Consider the following 19035-nt stretch of genomic DNA (forward strand, 5'->3'; position numbering starts at 1 on the left):
ATGTAAAGAATCCTACATATATGTGTACTGTTATTATTCCATGTTCATCAAACTCATATAATTTTGTATGGGAATAATTTCTTCCAGTACTAATATGCATGATTTGTTAAGTAAAGACGAGTATTTTTGACTGAAAGTGATTTCTTTTATTTGCCTAGTCTTCCTTGGCATGTTGCTATTATGTTTTTAATTGTTTTATTGAGCTATTGAATTTTAATTACCACTTAAATTTATGACATTGACCGAGCAGATTCCAATTGAAATTCAATTTAAAACAGAAAAGCACAGAAAATAGAAAAATTCTACAAATTCAAATAAAATAAAAAAAATGTTTTTGATGAAGAAAGAAGCAAAAAGATGTTTTGTTCTTACACAATGGGAATCAGGGAGTTTTATATAAAAAAAACTGAACACCAGTCTAATCCCTTTACTGATTACTTCTTATATGTTTATATTTCTTGCAAACTTTAGCAATCATGATGAGCATGATATTCAACCTGATGAGATTGGCAATGTGTCATGTGTGACGAGATTCATCAAGAAACTCCTTCTAGTGGTAAGACAATTCAGATATTTGATATTTCAATATACTAGATCAGTTTATCATCTCCTAATTAATTGGACCGTTACCGATATTGCATCCTTACAAAAGGAGATTAATTGAAAATATGCTCTAGACGCACCAAAGTAAACATGCTGAGTGTTTCATAGGGCAAACAATCAGTGATTATTCACTGACTAATTTGTTCTGAGCCATTCAGATGCAAGGAGTTCAACAGCATATAAAAATAGTAATTTGAAAATCGCTCACTATTTATTTCATGAATTGCTCCCCTGTTTTCAATGACATGCTCCACATTACTGCTTAAAACTGAACAAATTGTGAAACTTTATCAAGTGGCATCCCAGACAGAATCTTTGTTTAAAGAATTGAATATACTTATAATTGTTAATCAACTCTATCCATTCATTACAGTCTTTTCCTTTAGCTATTAATGTAATAATGGTACCTTAAATGTCTATAGCATGAATAATAACTGGAGCATTATTTCTAAAATTATAACATGATTTGTTGAAGTTATTATGATGATATGAAATTTATCTAGCTTTTTTTAAATTGTTTTGATCTTTCCTTGCAGATCTCTGTTGGAGTTCGACCACAATGCAAGCACCTGACAGAGTACTTCTCTGTTCTCTATGATTTTGCAAAGATTGGTGAAGATGAGGTAAAATCTTAATCTTTCTTTGATTTTGGGGTTCTTTTCTGCTTTTCAGTTCGATCTTCAATCAGAAATGTCCTTTACTAATAGAGAAATATGAAACAAATATTGACAATCACACACGGAAAATAACTTTTTGTTATCGTGGGACCATACAAGGGGTCATGCCGATTTCCAGAGTACCAATATCCATAATTTTGTACACCTCTGATTGGTTTAAAGATTTTGAAAATTGTCTTCAATTCTGAATTTATAATCTCCCTCTTATAATGTCTCATTGCGTTATCTTCCGATCCCCCGACTCGCTCTCTCTATTTCTATCTATCTCTCTATCTTTCTCTCCATTCACGCTCTATCTTCTCTCCACCCCATGCTCATATTACATGATCCTTTTTCTCCTCTTCTTTCTCCACCACTTCTTTTCTCTATTTTCTTATCATCTCTTTCATCTCCTTTCATTCATAAAATATTTTATTTCTTCCCCCTTTCCCTGTCTCTTCTCCTTTCCTCTTTCCCTCTCACATTTAACAAAAATATTCCCCATATTATTACAATTTCTCCCCTTCTAGGCTCAATTCCTGACATCCGTGGAGGCTATATCCATAATGGCAAACTTCTATCTGGGAACCAAAGCAGCTGATTATGTAAGTAGTGCACATCTGCTTTCATTTAAAAGTTTAATCTGCGCTGAATATTGACAAAGCAAAATATTTGAAGTGTTCTTTAATCTTGTTATTATCATTGATGGGGACATCAATATGGTGAAATTCATTTCATGGAGACTAGTTTCTTAGTATTCCTGTAGCGTGGCAAATAGGATGTGATTTTTTTTTTTTTGCTTACCGAAAAAATAAAAATACAGGCCTCTGAAAAGGATGTAATTTGTTTGTCAAAAGTAGATAATCCTATTGTCAAAACGTATTTTCTACCATAAAAACACTATTTTGTGTAGAAAATGGCCCATTTTAGGTATTTCCTAATCTTTCTAATCATTTAGCAGAATCCATATTGTGAATTGAATTGGGACTCATGTACAAATTTAATCTTGTCAGTGACAAGGTATACATCATAATTTGTAAGAAATGTATCGATGTTGGCTTTTGAAGGTGGAGGTCATTTCCGACGATGAGAATGATGATGAAGACGATGATGATGACGTCATATCTCTGACAGAAGATAAGTACAAGCCAACATCGTTGGAGAAGATGATCTCTCTGATAGCATATCTGGTAGAGTCCTCCAGGACAGACCGAAGATTGCTTCTCTCTCATAATGACTATGCTGTGCTCGTTGGAGGAAAGGTATGGTAGAATATATTGTTCTTGACAGTGTGTCCTATTTTGTGAAGGAATGAATCATTTTGGGGAGAGAATGTTTGATAAAGTCCCATATTAAATAAAATCTATACAGAGAGATGTAGAGCTTGGCAATTGGTCATTGAACAAATGTTAATAATTTATTGCATTTTCATCAATATGAGACATTATTGCAATCAGAAAATTTATTGTGGATATGGTACATGAAACACAGTAGGCAGAGCTTAAATAGAAAAATATCAAAGTTAAAATCCATTAACCCATGGTGTACCAAAAAAAATGCAGTTCTATTGAAATTCTACGCATTATGTTGTGCCCGTGAGTGAAGTTGGGATTCTAATTAAGTGAAATGTAAGGCAAAAAGTTTCATTCTTTCAAAATAGCATTCCGAGCTAGATGACTGCAAGTGGTATAACTTTGGAGCTTTGGTTCAAATCCCACCACGGAACTTGCATTCTTTGGCAAGTCAAATATCTACAGTTACCACTATCCACCCAGGTGTGGTAAATTGGTACCTGGTATCAAGAAATTCTTTGAATGCTTGAAAGCCCAATTAGGGTAGCCTTGTAAAGACTGTGTAATAGTATGCAGTGCTTAAAACATTTTATTATGCTCTATGTATATATGCTGCATATTATTATTATTATTAAGAAATGGTTTAATTTACATCAAGATTGATATTGCTACTACCATGTATGAAGAAGGCTTGACTATTGATTTCAACAATCCTTGTAGTCATACTACTGATGGTAACCTTGGTGAAGAAAATGTTGGTTCTATTATTTTTAGGGTTTTCCATTCCTGTTTCAACAAATCCGAGACAACATCAATCTTCAGCAGACAAGGAATCTTATCTTCAGACTCACTCGCTTCCAACCCAAATTGGCTGAACAGGTTAGTCTCTACATATTATAGAAATTGATTAAATATGTGTATTATTTCAAGCATCGCGATTGGTCAAATGCATCACGTAGAAATCTTCCGGCGACTCTTGGGTAGGGGGTGGGGTCACTACTTTATAGAACAAATAATGCACTTGCTCTGTCCTGTGTGAAAGTTTATACAGTGAAAGCTTGGTGTACTGATGGTGCACACTCGCCTTAAGACTCATACTCAGTCGGCAACTACATGAATCTAAAGAAACCTTGCTTGCACTGCATTTTTACTAACACACATTTTCTGTGCGTTATTTGTATAACATTGAAAAGCTGCAATGATAAGAATATATTTTTAAAATCTCATATTTAAACAAGGCATTAAACATACTATTGTGTATTTAGGAGCTCACTCATATTGATTAAGAACCTGAGTAATATGTTTGAGTAATTGCAAATATTATAATGGCATAGTAATTCAATTTTAAAAGAAATTGTCTTTAAAAACTGCACATATTTTACATTAATGTGATTTACAGCTTTTATATTTTCCTTTTTGTAAGTATATTATTTTCCTTTATTCTACTCAGCTCATCTCCATGATATTCAATGCAATCAGCAAGCTCAGTCCAGAGGTAAATATAGCCAATATATCCATCTTTTTCCTAAACTATTAATCAGTAATTTTCACAGTTTTTGTTAAATGACCAGTTAAGGAAATTCCTTTTTTTTTATTTGTACATAAAATTTAATTGTGGAAGGTAACAAAAGGTCATTGGGCTTATTCTGATCAGTGTATGACATTTTAAAGAAATTTCATGTAGACTTTGACTGCCAGCATTGGGAAGAAAATAATCAGAGCAGAAATATTTTCAAGAGTTCATATAGAACTGTACCTCATGTATTCATTTAGCATACTTGCATTGTAAAGAATAATGAAAATTAGTTAAATATGATACTTATATATAGAGTCATTGAATACAGGCTCTAATGCCAAGAAACGGATGAGAAATTCCATTCTTCTTGCATGTGGATATGAATCAGTATTAAAAGTGAATTGCTCTTGTTTCAGGCTGGTATCCCATTCTTCAAGATGCTATCCCTACTGGTTGAACCTGTACCACCAGGATGTTCCTCCTTCACACCTATCATCCTTCAAAGAATATGGGATGTAAGTACCTGCTTTAGCAATATTCTCTATAGAAGGACCACCTGTCTATAAAGACCAGGGGCCGTATTCTGAAAATTGTCTAAAGAAAAATAATCTTGCATCTTTAAAATCCGTATTCCTGAAATTCTTGTATCTTGTCTTGTAAATTTTCTTGTAACTTTAGCTGAGCGCGTATGATGTCAGAGCTAGAATTATACGTAAAGTTGAAAACGGCGCATAAATATCCCTTTGAGCAAGACAAAATATCGAGATAAAAGTTATTCTGAAAATTCTCTTATCTTTGCGTTCTGTTCACTTGCAAAATACAAGAAAATTTACAAGAGGTAGGGGGCTATTGTAACTTATTGTTGCATGCAATATTCGTCCGTCTGCAATAATCATTTCTTGCTGCATCCCGCAAGAACATCATGTTTTACAAAAGGAGACATTCCAAAGACATTATAACGACGGATCGTTAGACTATTCAGCAATTAAAAATTAGTGGTCGAGAAGATAAATCTTTTCAGAGAAAATATGTCTTTGAGAAGAGCCACATGTATTTTTAGCACAGAAGCGCACAAGCATAAGCGTCGGGGGCGCAAGAACCCCAACCATATATCTTAGATGCAACCTTATGCAACCATATATCTTAGATGCATATATCTTAGATTGCAACCCTAACCATATATCTTAGATGAAATATAGCCCTGAGCAATTGTCGCCAGAGAAAATGTTGTTTTTCCCCATAAAATACTTTTTTGTCTCCCTTGCATGGTCCGTACAGGTTTCATTGTTATACTTCTAATAATGGTCTGTGTGTTAGTCCCAAAATGACAGTATCTCATTTTATAGATTTAGACACCCAAATCAATATGAAACAGGTCACACTTGTGGAATTTTGTGTGGAAAAAATAAAAACCTTGTTTGGGTCTTACAATATAATTGTCATTAGTGCGGATGTATCAAAAGGTCTGAAATTGTTCAATCCCTGTCAGGCCCTAAATAGCAGCATATGTCCATTTGACAAAGTAACCTATCAAGCCTTTATTCTCATCTGTTTCTGTACAGATCTCTGAGTACAACCCGCAGCAGGTCCTGGACTGGTTAGCAGCCCAGGTCCCAAGGAACAAGCTAGCCCATCATTGGGTTCTACATCATATAGACAGATGGGTGGAGATGTTCCTCATTCATCAGAACAACAGGGTCCGAAATGGTAAGTTTTCTTCCAAATTCTCTCATGTTGATGAAATAATTAAATGCCATTCTAAGTCCAAATCTGGTTTGAAAAAAAAAGAGGAACTTTAAGTATTTTTATTTCTAGGCAAGATGATAATAAAAAAAAAGACACTGCATGGTTGACACAAAAATTAGAATAGAATGATATTGAGCACCACCCAATGTCAGGCTCTCCATATCTGGTTGTTGTATACATGAAATAAATTAATATATATAAATATACATGTAAACATATTAGATTTTGGCATCTCTGGCTTTCCAGAGTTGTCATTGATCATATCTATCACAACTCTTTGTGAGACAGGACCCTATTTTCTGTCTTTCATTTCAGAATTCAGTTAGTTCAATAGGAAATATCAGAATGTTAGTTTTGCTGAGTGAATGAAACTGTTTTTTTCATTTGTTTTTTGTCTTGTAGCTGCTGCCTTCCTGCTGATCTCCCTGGTACCTGATCCTCACTTCAGACAATCATTCAGATCAGCTAGATCACTCCATAGTCCACAGAGAGAGATCAGAGTAAGTTGACCATTGGCCCAATGCTTGAAAAAATGAAAGATATTGCTTTCTGTGACTACTAGAGTTTGGTTTAAATTATTACATTAGCATTAAGATTACAGAGCTGCAAATTCCTTATGAATGTTAGGGAGACACTCTAGACATCTGATGATATTGGTATGAAGAAATCTCAAGGATGGTTGTATAAACATAAATTTACTCTCAATAATTCCAAATTTGTAAGGATCTTTTTATCTTGATGGTAAGGGTAGATAATTGCCCACGAAAGTAGTTGTACGAATGGAAAGAAAGAAACAATGGAAGGATGAAAGAGAGGTTCTTTTTTCCTCGTCAATCAATGGAAAGATGATGGAAGTCTGTTAATTCAATAAAGAGAACATACTTGGTGATTTTAAGTGTGGTATTCCTGTCGATGTTTTCGTTCAAAGCGCAATTTACATTGCCTTCCCTAGCTCTCATGATTTATCTTACTTTACAAAAGAAATGGTCCAAATCGCATTATTGAAAGCTCAACACCTAGTGAGATTTATCCCATGAACAATTTCATATCAAATGTGATGCTAAGCTGATGTAAAAATCTGTCAAACACCTACAACAAAAGGTAACACTTTTCTTGTAATCACCAAATTTTAGTGTAAACCAAATTGTTCATTATTCCTGTACTAATAACCAAATGTAGTTTTAACCAAATGTTTTTATTATTGTTTTGTTGCAGCTGGCTCCAGAGTCTCTGATGGTGTTACATCAAATATACTCACTGCTCCTATCACTTCTCCCCAGAGCTAAACACTATGTTGGTAAGTTATTCTTAATACAATGAGGAGTGCATCCATGGAATTAGACCAATGTAGAGAATGTAGTATGTGCATTATTATTATGAATATTCACTCAGGACTTGATTGAAGAATAATATTTGTGGAGTGGAGACACGAACCATAATATACTACCCTTGTGTATTTTGTGCATATTTTAACAACCATACATGAAAGCTGTATTGGGATAGTTTAGTTGTCAAACCAGATGTATTTTGGATGTATGATGTCTATTTTTCTTCAAACAGATGATTGTGATCTTTCTTTCTGTTCTTTAATATTTATAAAGTTATTAGTAACTTCTTATTTTTTACAATTTTGTCGAAAAAAATCAGGATTTTTACAGGCAGCTTTGAAGCTAGCATGTATTATTTATAGATAAGTTTGTTATTTGTAATTTTCACAAAAGAACTGATATTATCTTTCATCATAACCTATAAATGAAAAAGGATTGTAAAAATCCTGAAATTGTTCTTATACATATTAAATTTATCAAAGGATCAAAGGGGGTAACTTCAGAAGTGTGAGATGAAGCTGGCCACCCCCATTCAACTGGAACAAATCCGTTTTTAAAAATTTTGGATTGCTTACTGACTCACCGTGATATGCTAATTTTGTGTATTCTTTCATGTACAGATGTAACAGCCCATGGTACTTCTAAGCTGGTAGCTTACTTTGCTGTACTCAATCATTGCCTTATCTCTAGAGCTGAGAAGAGAATGGTAAGAGAAACAAAAAGTCTTCTTAACATGTACTTAACATCACCAGGGTCCCGTAACACAAAGGTTAGCGATTAATCGTACACTTGATTTTTACAATTGATTGTACAATGTAGTCAATGGAATCAATCGTAGAAAAATGTTCTACGATCATTGCTAAGCTTTGTGTTACGGGCCCCTGGTGGGTGCTTCATAAAGCTGTTTGTAAGATACGAATGACTTTACGCACGACCGGTAACCCTTTCTCATGCCAAGTGATATATCCCTATGTAATTGAGTTAAGACCTAAGAACATGTTCCAGTTGTGTGTAAAGTTGTGCGTAAGTTTACAAACAGCTTTATGAAACACCCACCAGGTTTCATAAATATGATCAATCAATCGATCAGTTGCAAGTTACAAGCTATTATTTGCCATAAGAGTTTAGAATTATTAATTACAAAATTGATTGTGACATGGGATCTATATCCCTTTCACAATTTTTTTTTATTGTTAGCACTCAGAAGTGAGGTTGATTATTTTGATGGGCCATATTAAGGCTGGGGTTATGGAACCATTTCTATAAAGCACTATATAAACATTATCTATTGTTATAGTGATTGTTTTTTGTTATAAACTATAAAATGACACGCTGATATTATTTGTTCATTTCAGTTCTCTGCCCATTTCATGGATCTGTGGAATCTGTACCAACCTAAGTTATCTGAGCCACCCATCTCATGCAACCACAACAAACAGGTATGTTAGGCAGTCATAGATGATGAGGAGGAAGATGATGGTGGTGATGACGATGATGAAGATGATGATGATGATGATGATTGTGGTGGCTATGGTTATGGTAATGATGATCATGGTGATGAAGGTAATGTTGATGATAGTGATGATGATGATGATGGTAGTGGTCGTGATGCTGATGATGGCGGTGGTAATGATTATGATGTTGATGATGTAATGATGATGATGATTAAGGTGGTGATGAAAATGATTTTGATAATTGTTTTAGTGATGATAGTGGTGACGATGGTAATGGTAATGATGGTGTTGTTGATGATGATTGTGGTAATGCTGATAATGGTGATGATGAGGATGATGGTGATAATGATAGTGATGTTATTGATGATGATAATGGTGGTGGTGACGGTGATAATGAGGATGATGGTGATAAGGATGATGAGGATGATGATGACAATGATAGTGATGTTATTGATGGTGATAATGGTGGTGATGATGCAGTGCTCTGGTATGATTTCATCATTCTTCTGTCTTCTTATGATGTTTATACATCAATTTATCATTTCATTTTCAGGCTCTGTTACAGTTTTGGTACAATGCCTGTGTAGAATATCCAGAAAACGTAGAACTCATCATAACCAACCACACCGTTATGAAGCACATCCCATACAACTACATTCTGTAAGTAAAAAGAAAATTATAGATGGAATAATGTTTGATTTATTTTGTCACATTCATGTGTTATCATTCAGTCAATATCACAAAAATATTTCTTTTATTGCTTCATTGTCAAAAATTAAATTACCTGGACTCTGAATATAAGAAATGTGAATGTAGATATTAATGACAAAGTTTAGAAACTGTGAAACCCTGATTGATGGAAATAAATTTATTGAAATTTCTCAGTGGGTTGCCGATTGAAGGAAAGATGCTTTTTTTTCTGTATACAAAACAAATTCAGATGAAGAAATCATTGCAAATTGTATTCTATTTCACATCTTGTATCTCAATAGGCTCCCGAGTGAAAACAAAAATGGTTTGAACATGTACAAATATGGTTTTTTTTTATTGTACAAGGAAGATATGCATAAGGCAATCTCTTCCAAAAATGTTTAAATATATAAAAATACAACTTATTGGTTGCGCAAGAACCCCTGTAAATCTCAATTGGGTTTAAAATGAAATGTAATTCGGCATGAACAAAAATTGGATGAATAGTCCACATCCAGAATCAAAATCTGTTATTTCCCAGCATTCATGTGCCCTTGATCTCGTTTACAGTGCCGATCATGATGATCAAGAAGTGGTGGTATTCAATCGTATCATGCTGCCAGCGTACTACGGTCTCCTGAGGTTATGCTGCCACCAGAGTCCACAGTTCTCAAGAATGCTTTCAACACATCAAAACATGCAATGGGCTTTCAAGTATCTCACTCCACATGCTAACCAGTATCCTATGGTATGTGTAAATTGTACAGAGCAAAGTAGAGCAAGATATGAATACTTCTCAACCTTGGCTAAAGGAAGCAAGTGACACATCAGTGAAATTTGAGTTATTGTTGTTACTGAAACACCCTTTGTATGTCGAACGTTTAGGCAAAATATTTAGGGAAGAAATGCTCGTTCCATGGAAAGATATTGAAGAAAATATGCTGTTAAATTGCATTGATGCCTATGTTAATGACGAATGCACATTTCTCATTTACAACAAATGATACTATTGTAACTTGCTTCCTTTTGCCAAAGTATGGCATAATAATAGATAGATATATAAACAAATAGATTAGTGGAAAGGTAGATATGGATATGTAGATGATGGATGTATAGAAAGAAAAGGATGGACAGTTAGATAAATTGATTGATTGATAGGTAACAGGGTATAATGAGAAATGACACATGTTACAATATGTTATATCTGGCAGATACCTCTATTAATTTCATCATCTATTATCATTTTCCATTGATCAGGTTGTTGAAGAGTTGTTCAGGATGATGAAGCTGTTTGTAACAAGACGAGGTGACATTGATGATGAAGAGGAACACATTACAGAGTTCAAGAAGATGACACTCCTCTGCTATCTGGAGTGTCTGGAAAGGAGCTCATGCTGGACAACACTCATTAGGTTAGATGGTGGAACCTGATTATTACTAGACTGATGAATGGATGGATGAATATAATTTTGGGTGGAAAGATGGGATGGATAAATGAATCATATGGATATTTGTTGATGATCAAATGGATGAAAGGTTGGATGGATGGATGGATGGATGAATGAACTGGTAGATAGATAAGTTGATAGATTGAAGTGTAGATGGATGAATGGATGGAAGGATGGATGAATAAATTGATTGATGGAAGGATGGGTGGATGGATGTTGCTTGATCGGGGGATGACTGAGTGAATACAAAGAAGAAAGAAAGGATGGATGAATAGATAGAAAGTTTGGTGGAAAGATGGGATAGATGGTTCAATGACTCGGCAGATGAATGGATGAAAAATGTGATTATGAATTCATTAATGAATGAAAAAAAATGTTATAAATGTATTCACTCATTTCTCATTTTTTTATGCAGTGCCTTCAGGTTATTAATAGAGAATGATGAAGACAGGTCAGTGGTTCTTAGTAAGCAAGGATTGAGCAGACTAGCTGATGTAAGTACCCCTCTCCTACATGAGGGTTCTATTATTTTTCTATGTGCTTTTACGTGTACATTCATTTCATTTCAACAGGTTTTAGGCAAAGTATGGTTTATTGGATAATTAACCCTTTTATCACATGCATTATGAAAGTCAAGCTTGCTGGATCATGTTTGAAGCTGGTATGGCCACACATAAAGTTATGACAAGTTTCTTTTTAATAATGATAATGTAATTGATTGGGGGAAAAAAAACGGAACAATTTTCTGTGAGTCTTATGACAGAGTATAGAAATAGAGTACAAATGCTGTTGATTAGTTGAATAGATGAATAGGCATTATTTCATTTGTTCATATGGTTTGTGGACCAGAGCTGACAAAAGCAAGCTAACACTAGACATGACCATCTACTTGAGCCATGAACAGTTTCAGGAATAAATGTTCAGTTTGACTCTGCAAAAGAATAGGCGCATTGATGTCAGGCTAATACTGATTATATTGGAACAATCTTCCAACTAAACTAAAAGACTGTAGATCAGTAGAACATTTCATGGCCAGTTTGAAAACTTATCTAATGGCCAAATTGTAAGTTGTACCAGTAGAGAGTTAAGTTAATTGTAAGCGCCTTGAGCACCCCTAATAGTTTGCGCATTATAAATGTCTTATTATTATTTTTCTGGATAAAAATGTGTATTTTACATCAACTTTATTCATAATTTTTAAAAGAAAATGATGCAATAAATTATAGCCAAATCAGACAAATATTAAATAGTGATGTTTCTCACAATCACACATTTGTATTTAGAATATCCTGGTGACATAAATGTTTTGTTTTGCTTTATCCATGATCATTAGGCCTTCTTCACCCTTCATATGATGTACCATGAGGCCACAGCTTGCCATGTAGCGTGTGAGCTGGTTGAATTACTCTCAACAACAAATGCTGTCTTGAGAGTGGCCATTCAACAACAAGACTTGAAAGGTAAATTATATTGAGGATTGGCCATGATTGTAGTGATAATTGTAGCACTTCTAGTAATAACAGTGTTAGTAGTTGTAGTATTAGGAGCAGCAAATGTAGTTGTTGTAGTAGTAGCAGCAAATGTAGTTGTTGTAGTAGTAAATATTAGGACCGGTAGAAGTGGTAGAGATAGGAGTATTATTGTTATTTTGTTGTGAAGTAGTAATAATGAAGTTGATGATGCTGACAATTGGGATGATGAAGATTATTTCAGCAGTTCAATTGAATTTTTTGTAATTCTTTTGCACTAACCATGCTATACCAGTAGAATGTAGATTCCTATTTCTCCCATTCTCTGTTGTTATTACAGAAGTGAAGCAGTCACTACTTCAGTTTCCCGAGAGGATGGACTTTGCACACAAGCTTCTCACGTTACTCAACTCATACACCCCAGATAATGTCAGGGCTGAGTGTGTCGGTAAGTCGGCTTCCAAGTCTGGTGTTTAACACTGGTGTGGCAGGCTGGTAAGATCATTGTAGAGCAGAGTTTGTTAGGAAGTGAGACTTGTCAGGGGACCTACATGCAGTGTTTCAAAAGAAATCAAAGGAATCACAATGTATGGCATTCTGTGTTTCACTCTTTCAATGTGATCATTTATCTAATGTAGGTCTACACTTGTAAAATTTCAACCATTACCCTATTCTTTTAATAAAACATTGATAATATGTAATGCATACTGACTTGTATTTCCATATTTTTATATTTTATGATCAAGCATTGAGTAAATGATAATTTTTCTGACTTCTGTGGGCAGCAGTGTTGTCATTACAGTGGTCAATGCCAGTCAGAATATTCCACTACTTAAAAATTCTAACCGGCACTCAGTGCAATATAACAACTGCCGCTTGGCACTGATTTCCCCACTTAAGTAAAAAAAAAAAATGTTAAATGGCAACCCTGATTGGCAGTACCTTCAAGATGTATATCTATATAGACAATAACTGTAGCATGTGTATCATATTTGCTCATGTTCCTCTCCTGTATTTGACTTTCAGGTGTCCTTCACAGCATGGTGACCTTGTACCCACATGACTTTGTTCAGAGGGTAGTACCACTGATGCACCATGCTCATCGCCAGTTCCAACAGCAGTCTAACATTTCAGGTCAGATATTCATGCTTTACTATCAAAATATGTAGTCCTGTTAGAAATCATCTCAATCTTGCTTTCTTAATATTACTCTACCCATTGTAAGAATAAATATCTCTCCAAATAAATCATTTCCAGCAAGAATATTTTATAATAGAATAACAAATTTGTGTTATTGATCAAAACAATGATCAAAAGTGCATTATCACAGTGGACCTATGACACGCTTCTACTTTACTAGAATTATGATGCATTGAATTGAAAAAATCTAAATGTAAGAAAGCCTGGGGTAATGGCAGATGAAATCAAGGTAAATTTTGCCCTATTGAAGTAGTCCTCTTCTTTTGGCTACAACAGGTATGTTTCTGAAGAATTAATATGCTGTGTACTTCAGTGTTGCCCTTTCTATCTAGTTTTCAATGGAATGCATGATTTATTCTGATTTTTCTCTCTTTATAATTTAGTTGTATCATCTGGGCCCTACTTTCCAAGAAGGATGCCCAAACCGCTCTTGAACAAGGCAACGTTGAGGGCGCCCCGTCCTGAGCTGCAGATGTTCCTTCATCCGAGTCAGCTGGAAACATCACATGTAAGATGTCAACCCTCCATATACCATTTATGATATACATTAATTATGAAGCTTTCTCACAACTTTCATCCACTCCTGTGTTTTTTGTCAAGAACAGTGATTGTTAACTTAATTTTCTCTAAATTGCTTTCAATAATTAACCCCCCCCCCCCCAAGTGACAATGGACACCTTGGGTACTGTATTCTATGATTCCAATAGGCTTTGTACATGTATTATCCTCTATCCATATTGACTCTTGAAATAGAGAATGATGTTAATGATAATAATAATAATAATAATAGTACTAATAATGATAATAATTATAATCATAATGATAATATATTATTATACCTATTCACAAATGGTAATCACTTTCATTTTCCCTGCATAACATACAGGTTAATAATGCAGATATTAATAACCGTCTATATTGTAATGACTATACAGTGTACATATCCAATCCAGATATATTGAGGGAAAAATATTAAGATTTTGGATCAAGAGGTAAAAATGTTATGCTATTAAGTAACTTTAGACAAAAAAACACTTCCTTTTATGTTTCCTTGACAGGGAGCTGATCTGGAGTACGATAAGACACTACTAGATTTCTTTGGTCCTTATCACAACCTTGTTGAGACGTTATGCTATGCAGCCATGCATAACAAGATGCTCACGGAGGAGATCATAGGGCTTAGTAAGTATGGTTTCTTATTGATGATGATGATGATGATGATGATGTTGATGATGATGATGATGATGATGATGATGATGATGATGATGATGATGATGATGATGGTGATGGGGATGATGATAATGATAATGATGATGATGATGATGATGGTGATGGGGATGATGATGATGATAATGATGATGGTGATGGTGATGGGGATGATGATGATGATAATGATGATGATGATAATGATGATGGTGATGGGGATGATGATGATGATGGTGATGGGGATGATGATAATGATGATGATGGGGATGATGATAATGATGATGATGGGGATGATGATGATGATGGGGATGATGATGATGATGATGATGATGATGATGATGATGATGATGATGATGATGATGATGATGATGATGATGATGATGATGATGATGATGATAATGATAATGATAATGATAATGATAATGATAATGATAATGATAATGATAATGATAATGATAATGATAATGATAATGATAATGATAATGATAATGATGATGGTGATGGGGATGATGATGATGATGGTGATGGGGATGATGATAATGATGATGATGATGATGATGATGATGATGATGGGGATAATGATGGTGATGGGGTTGATGATGATGATGATGATGGTGGTGATGGGGATAATGATGATGATGATGGGGATGATGATGATGAAAAGCATTTGTATAGCACCATTTATCTGTAACTACCGAGGGTTTGGCGAAGAAGAAGAGTAGTTGGTTTCATGGTACACCATGCATCTTTTGTGGGCAATTGGTCCTGTAAAGGGCCACCCAAACTCAATGTTTTGACAAGTGTGTACTTGTCGTCTTCAGGAGAATGGGCAAAGTTTGTAAAAGCCATTTATCTGTGAATAACATTCAAAGGTGCTGAATCCCACAATATTTCGCATATTATTCACACAGTCACTGGAAAAGTTAGGTCTTTATTTATGATTTGAAGGTCTAAGATTTTGAACAATTATGAAGTTGAAGCACTCTGTTTTCAATTAGAGATTTGTGTGTCGAATCTTAGTCATGACTTCGATGAAGGCAATAAAACATTGCTTGTCTAAAAATTCATGTATGAATTTACCGTGGGATTATGCACTTTTTTGTATCTCCTGATTTGAGGGAGTGAAATAAATAGTTCATCTTTAAATGCTTGTGGTCTGAATAAATGCTGGACTAAAGCAAGGGTAGCAATGACAATTACCCCCTCAAACACTTTGCAGATTGGGAAATAAATTCCATTATCATCATCATCACCACCATCATTATCATCATAATCATCATTATTATTATCATCATCATCACCATCATCAGCAGCAACATAATTACTGGTATATTCTTTGTTCTGTTTCAGGTGTACTGGTAGCATATGAAGGTATCCCACTGCAGCTGGACTGGTTTGCCAAATTTTGGAAGACCATCTATCATACACAGGTAGGTAATTTTCACCAAGCTCCATGCCTGGGTTTTTCTTTACAACATATCAAAAGGGAAGTTCTATCTGATATCAAGATGGGCTTTAAAAAAGGTAAAAAATAATAGATAAACGTTATAATAATAATGATAAAGGTATATTTACCCAGGGAAGCCACTTCAGTTCTGAAAACTGTTCTCCCAACAGGCCCTGCTATTATTATTACCCTGGCTTTAGCTGGGCTGCCTAGGCGCTCAAGCATTCAAGGAATTTCTTCCTACCGGATAACCATTCACCTCACCTGGGTTGAGTGCAGCAACAATGTGGATAAATTTCTTGCTGAAGGAAATTACGCCATGGCTGGGATTTGAACCCACAACCCTCCGTTTCAAAGTCAGAAGACTAATCCACTGGGCCACAACGCTCTTGTTAGTGAAGGCTTATTTAATATATTTCAAGGGATAACAGTTCTCTGAAGTTCAAATTCTGTTATATAATCATCACAACATAAACAGTGTAGCCATGAGACAGAAATTAATGATTTGTGTGCAAATGTTTATTTTCATTCCTGTATTATTCTGTATATTTTTCATGTTTTGCCTGGCATCAAGAGACTGAGTTGAATTTGTTAAAAGAAGATGAAAAAAATAACATTATATTCCTATGCTGTATGTTTGTGTTACAGGGTAGCGAGAGGGACTCTATTCAGCTGCTATGTAGCTTACAGTCCTTCCATGACTATGTAGAGAGTGTACTCCTAGATGAACGAACATTCCTCAACAATGTACATGTCACTTCATTTTTCTGTATATTCTTCCCCAGGGTAAGTAAAATGTCAGAGATATATAAATGAAGGAAAAATTTAGTAATATCCTTTACATTTTTAGAAGTAGTAGTGGTAGAAGTGTTGTTAGTAGTAGTAGTACTAGTAGTATTAGTAGTGGTAGTGGTAGTGGTGGTGGTGGTGGTGGTGGTGGTAGTAGTTGTAGTGGTGGTGGTGGTAGTAGTAGTAGTGGTGGTGGTGGTGGTAGTCGTAGTAGTAGTAGAAGTAGGAGGAGGAGTAGAAGTAGTAGTAGAATGAGGTGGAGAAATAAATAACATTGAGTAATTCAAAATATATTTTGTTTTTACGAACTACAATCATATCTCACTCGAAATCATCTTTGAAAAATATTTATACTGGAATGTTTCTGTGTTATTAATGTATGCATGTTATATGTCAATTGGTTGTTTTCAAGTTGAAAAATAAAGAGATGCTGAATCAAGATTGATTCAGTGTACCTTTTATCAAATTTTCTCATTCCTCATGGATTCTCTTGAGTTTTTAATTTCTACACTTTTAGAGTTTAAATCATTTATTCGTCCTTAAACATGACTGCAAAACAATGAGATCTATGTGGAGTCCAGAGAGAGAGACTTAAATTAACATGTTAAAACTAAATCATTCTGCTTGTTACTATGTCAGGTGTATCAACATATTCTGTGCAATAACTGGGACACGGTGGTCAAGACTATATGCAACAATGTGTTAGCAGAACAAGAAGATATAGCTGGTTATGACAGACATCAGCTAGCCATCGCAGCTTACAAGCTCAATGGGGTAAGAATTTTAGAGATTACTTATTTGATTGATGTCTATTCAGAGATTTCACCATTGCCACTTGAGTGAACATCATAATGCTGTCATAATGTCATGTATTAGTGTTTGGTCACAATGATACGTACATATATGGTGCAAGACAATTGTATTGATTATATTTTTCCCTCTATATGTTCTAGGAAATGAAAAAATGCTAAAACTTCATGTTTTATACCCCTTGCATGTTAATGTTGCATAATTGTGCATTCATATCCAGTAACAGGTGCTTTACATTATCCAGAGTGGAATCTGATTTTTTATGACATATAATATTTGTTTTGTAATGGACTGTATATTCCACCGATCGCCTCGTATGGTTTTGTCAGTATCTCGTCTTCGTTACAATGCTGGTAGTAGACCAAGGAATGTCTGGTGGGACTGCTTATTTAGGTATATTACAGCATTTCCAATGTTTTCTTGGTTATTGCAAGAATTGCAAGTCAAAGTTAGTTCCAAAAATCAATCATAAGATTTGTAATTGATTGCTGGGGAGCGTTTCATCAACATTTTTGTCCGACAAGTTACCAGATCTGACACTCTTCTTTGAAGTTGATTGGCTGAGAGGCACTGTTACTATGGTAACAGATAAAACAGGACTCGTCGGATAAAACATTTGACAAGTCCTTTCATGAAATGCCCCCCAGGTCTGCTTCTTGCATCAGAAAGTTTAAATTAATCTGCTGTTCATTAATCAATTGTAAATTTGCAGTTGATTGCGAATATTTTCTTGCATTACCCTTTTAGTGTAGCGTTAGCAAATTATAATCCACTTCCAGTACAAGCCCAAAACAGATTGCCTATAATTTAATTTACGTAAGGCTAATGTATGTGGGTTTGGGGCAATATTTTCTCCTTGAGTATATATAAGTTATTTAATGGCTTGATGGTAATTTTGCTGTTGCTCTCTTTTGTATGTTCCTGCAGGACTTGAGAGCTCTCCTGCAGATGTTCTCTGTGGTACTTCCTGTGCAGCACAACCCAGCCCTATTACCCTCCCTCAAGCACATTCTTGAAGTTTGTAAGAGACATCAACCCACCCCAACTCTTAAGCAGACACGTCCTCTTGTCAAGAAACACAGGTCGTCCTCCTCCACGTCGTCATCCTCATCGTCTTCGAGCTCGTCATCGGATGAGTTTGAAGTGGAGGAGCCATCGCCAAAGGGTGAGAGCTCTGAGGCGGGGATGGCCAAGGAGAACTCTTGTGGAGAAGATGAGAAATCGTCCAAGAGGAAGGGAAGTAATGATGGAAAGAAGGAGATTAGAGCGGAAGAAGAGAAAGAGAAGAAAGATGCCAAACAAACCCAGAGTACTTCAGGTAATTCATTCATTCATTTCAAGAGATATTTCAGTGTTAATGCTGCTCCAAGGTGCGGAAGTT

At 35.1% G+C, this 19035-nt stretch overlaps 1 protein-coding gene across 2 annotated transcripts in view; it reads left to right on the forward strand.

Annotated features, from left to right (window-relative positions):
• The window catches only part of LOC129264629 (ubiquitin carboxyl-terminal hydrolase 34-like), a 105935-nt gene that overhangs the window by 78773 nt on the left and 8127 nt on the right, over nt 1–19035 (forward strand). For both annotated transcript variants that reach the window (XM_064102395.1, XM_064102396.1), the window contains exons 53-77: nt 472–556; nt 1140–1226; nt 1790–1864; nt 2327–2521; nt 3326–3430; nt 4002–4046; nt 4484–4582; nt 5630–5774; nt 6216–6313; nt 7029–7110; nt 7762–7847; nt 8497–8580; nt 9149–9255; nt 9856–10033; nt 10543–10697; nt 11149–11227; nt 12067–12193; nt 12543–12650; nt 13229–13336; nt 13786–13910; nt 14461–14584; nt 15959–16038; nt 16704–16841; nt 17484–17618; nt 18582–18972. In XM_064102395.1, coding sequence (XP_063958465.1) covers nt 472–556; nt 1140–1226; nt 1790–1864; nt 2327–2521; nt 3326–3430; nt 4002–4046; nt 4484–4582; nt 5630–5774; nt 6216–6313; nt 7029–7110; nt 7762–7847; nt 8497–8580; nt 9149–9255; nt 9856–10033; nt 10543–10697; nt 11149–11227; nt 12067–12193; nt 12543–12650; nt 13229–13336; nt 13786–13910; nt 14461–14584; nt 15959–16038; nt 16704–16841; nt 17484–17618; nt 18582–18972 — 3041 coding nt within the window. The remainder of the gene's footprint in view (nt 1–471; nt 557–1139; nt 1227–1789; nt 1865–2326; nt 2522–3325; nt 3431–4001; nt 4047–4483; nt 4583–5629; nt 5775–6215; nt 6314–7028; nt 7111–7761; nt 7848–8496; nt 8581–9148; nt 9256–9855; nt 10034–10542; nt 10698–11148; nt 11228–12066; nt 12194–12542; nt 12651–13228; nt 13337–13785; nt 13911–14460; nt 14585–15958; nt 16039–16703; nt 16842–17483; nt 17619–18581; nt 18973–19035) is intronic.

The sequence above is a fragment of the Lytechinus pictus genome, chromosome 7 (genome assembly GCF_037042905.1).
Source record: "Lytechinus pictus isolate F3 Inbred chromosome 7, Lp3.0, whole genome shotgun sequence".
In the NCBI taxonomy this organism is placed as follows: domain Eukaryota; kingdom Metazoa; phylum Echinodermata; class Echinoidea; order Temnopleuroida; family Toxopneustidae; genus Lytechinus; species Lytechinus pictus.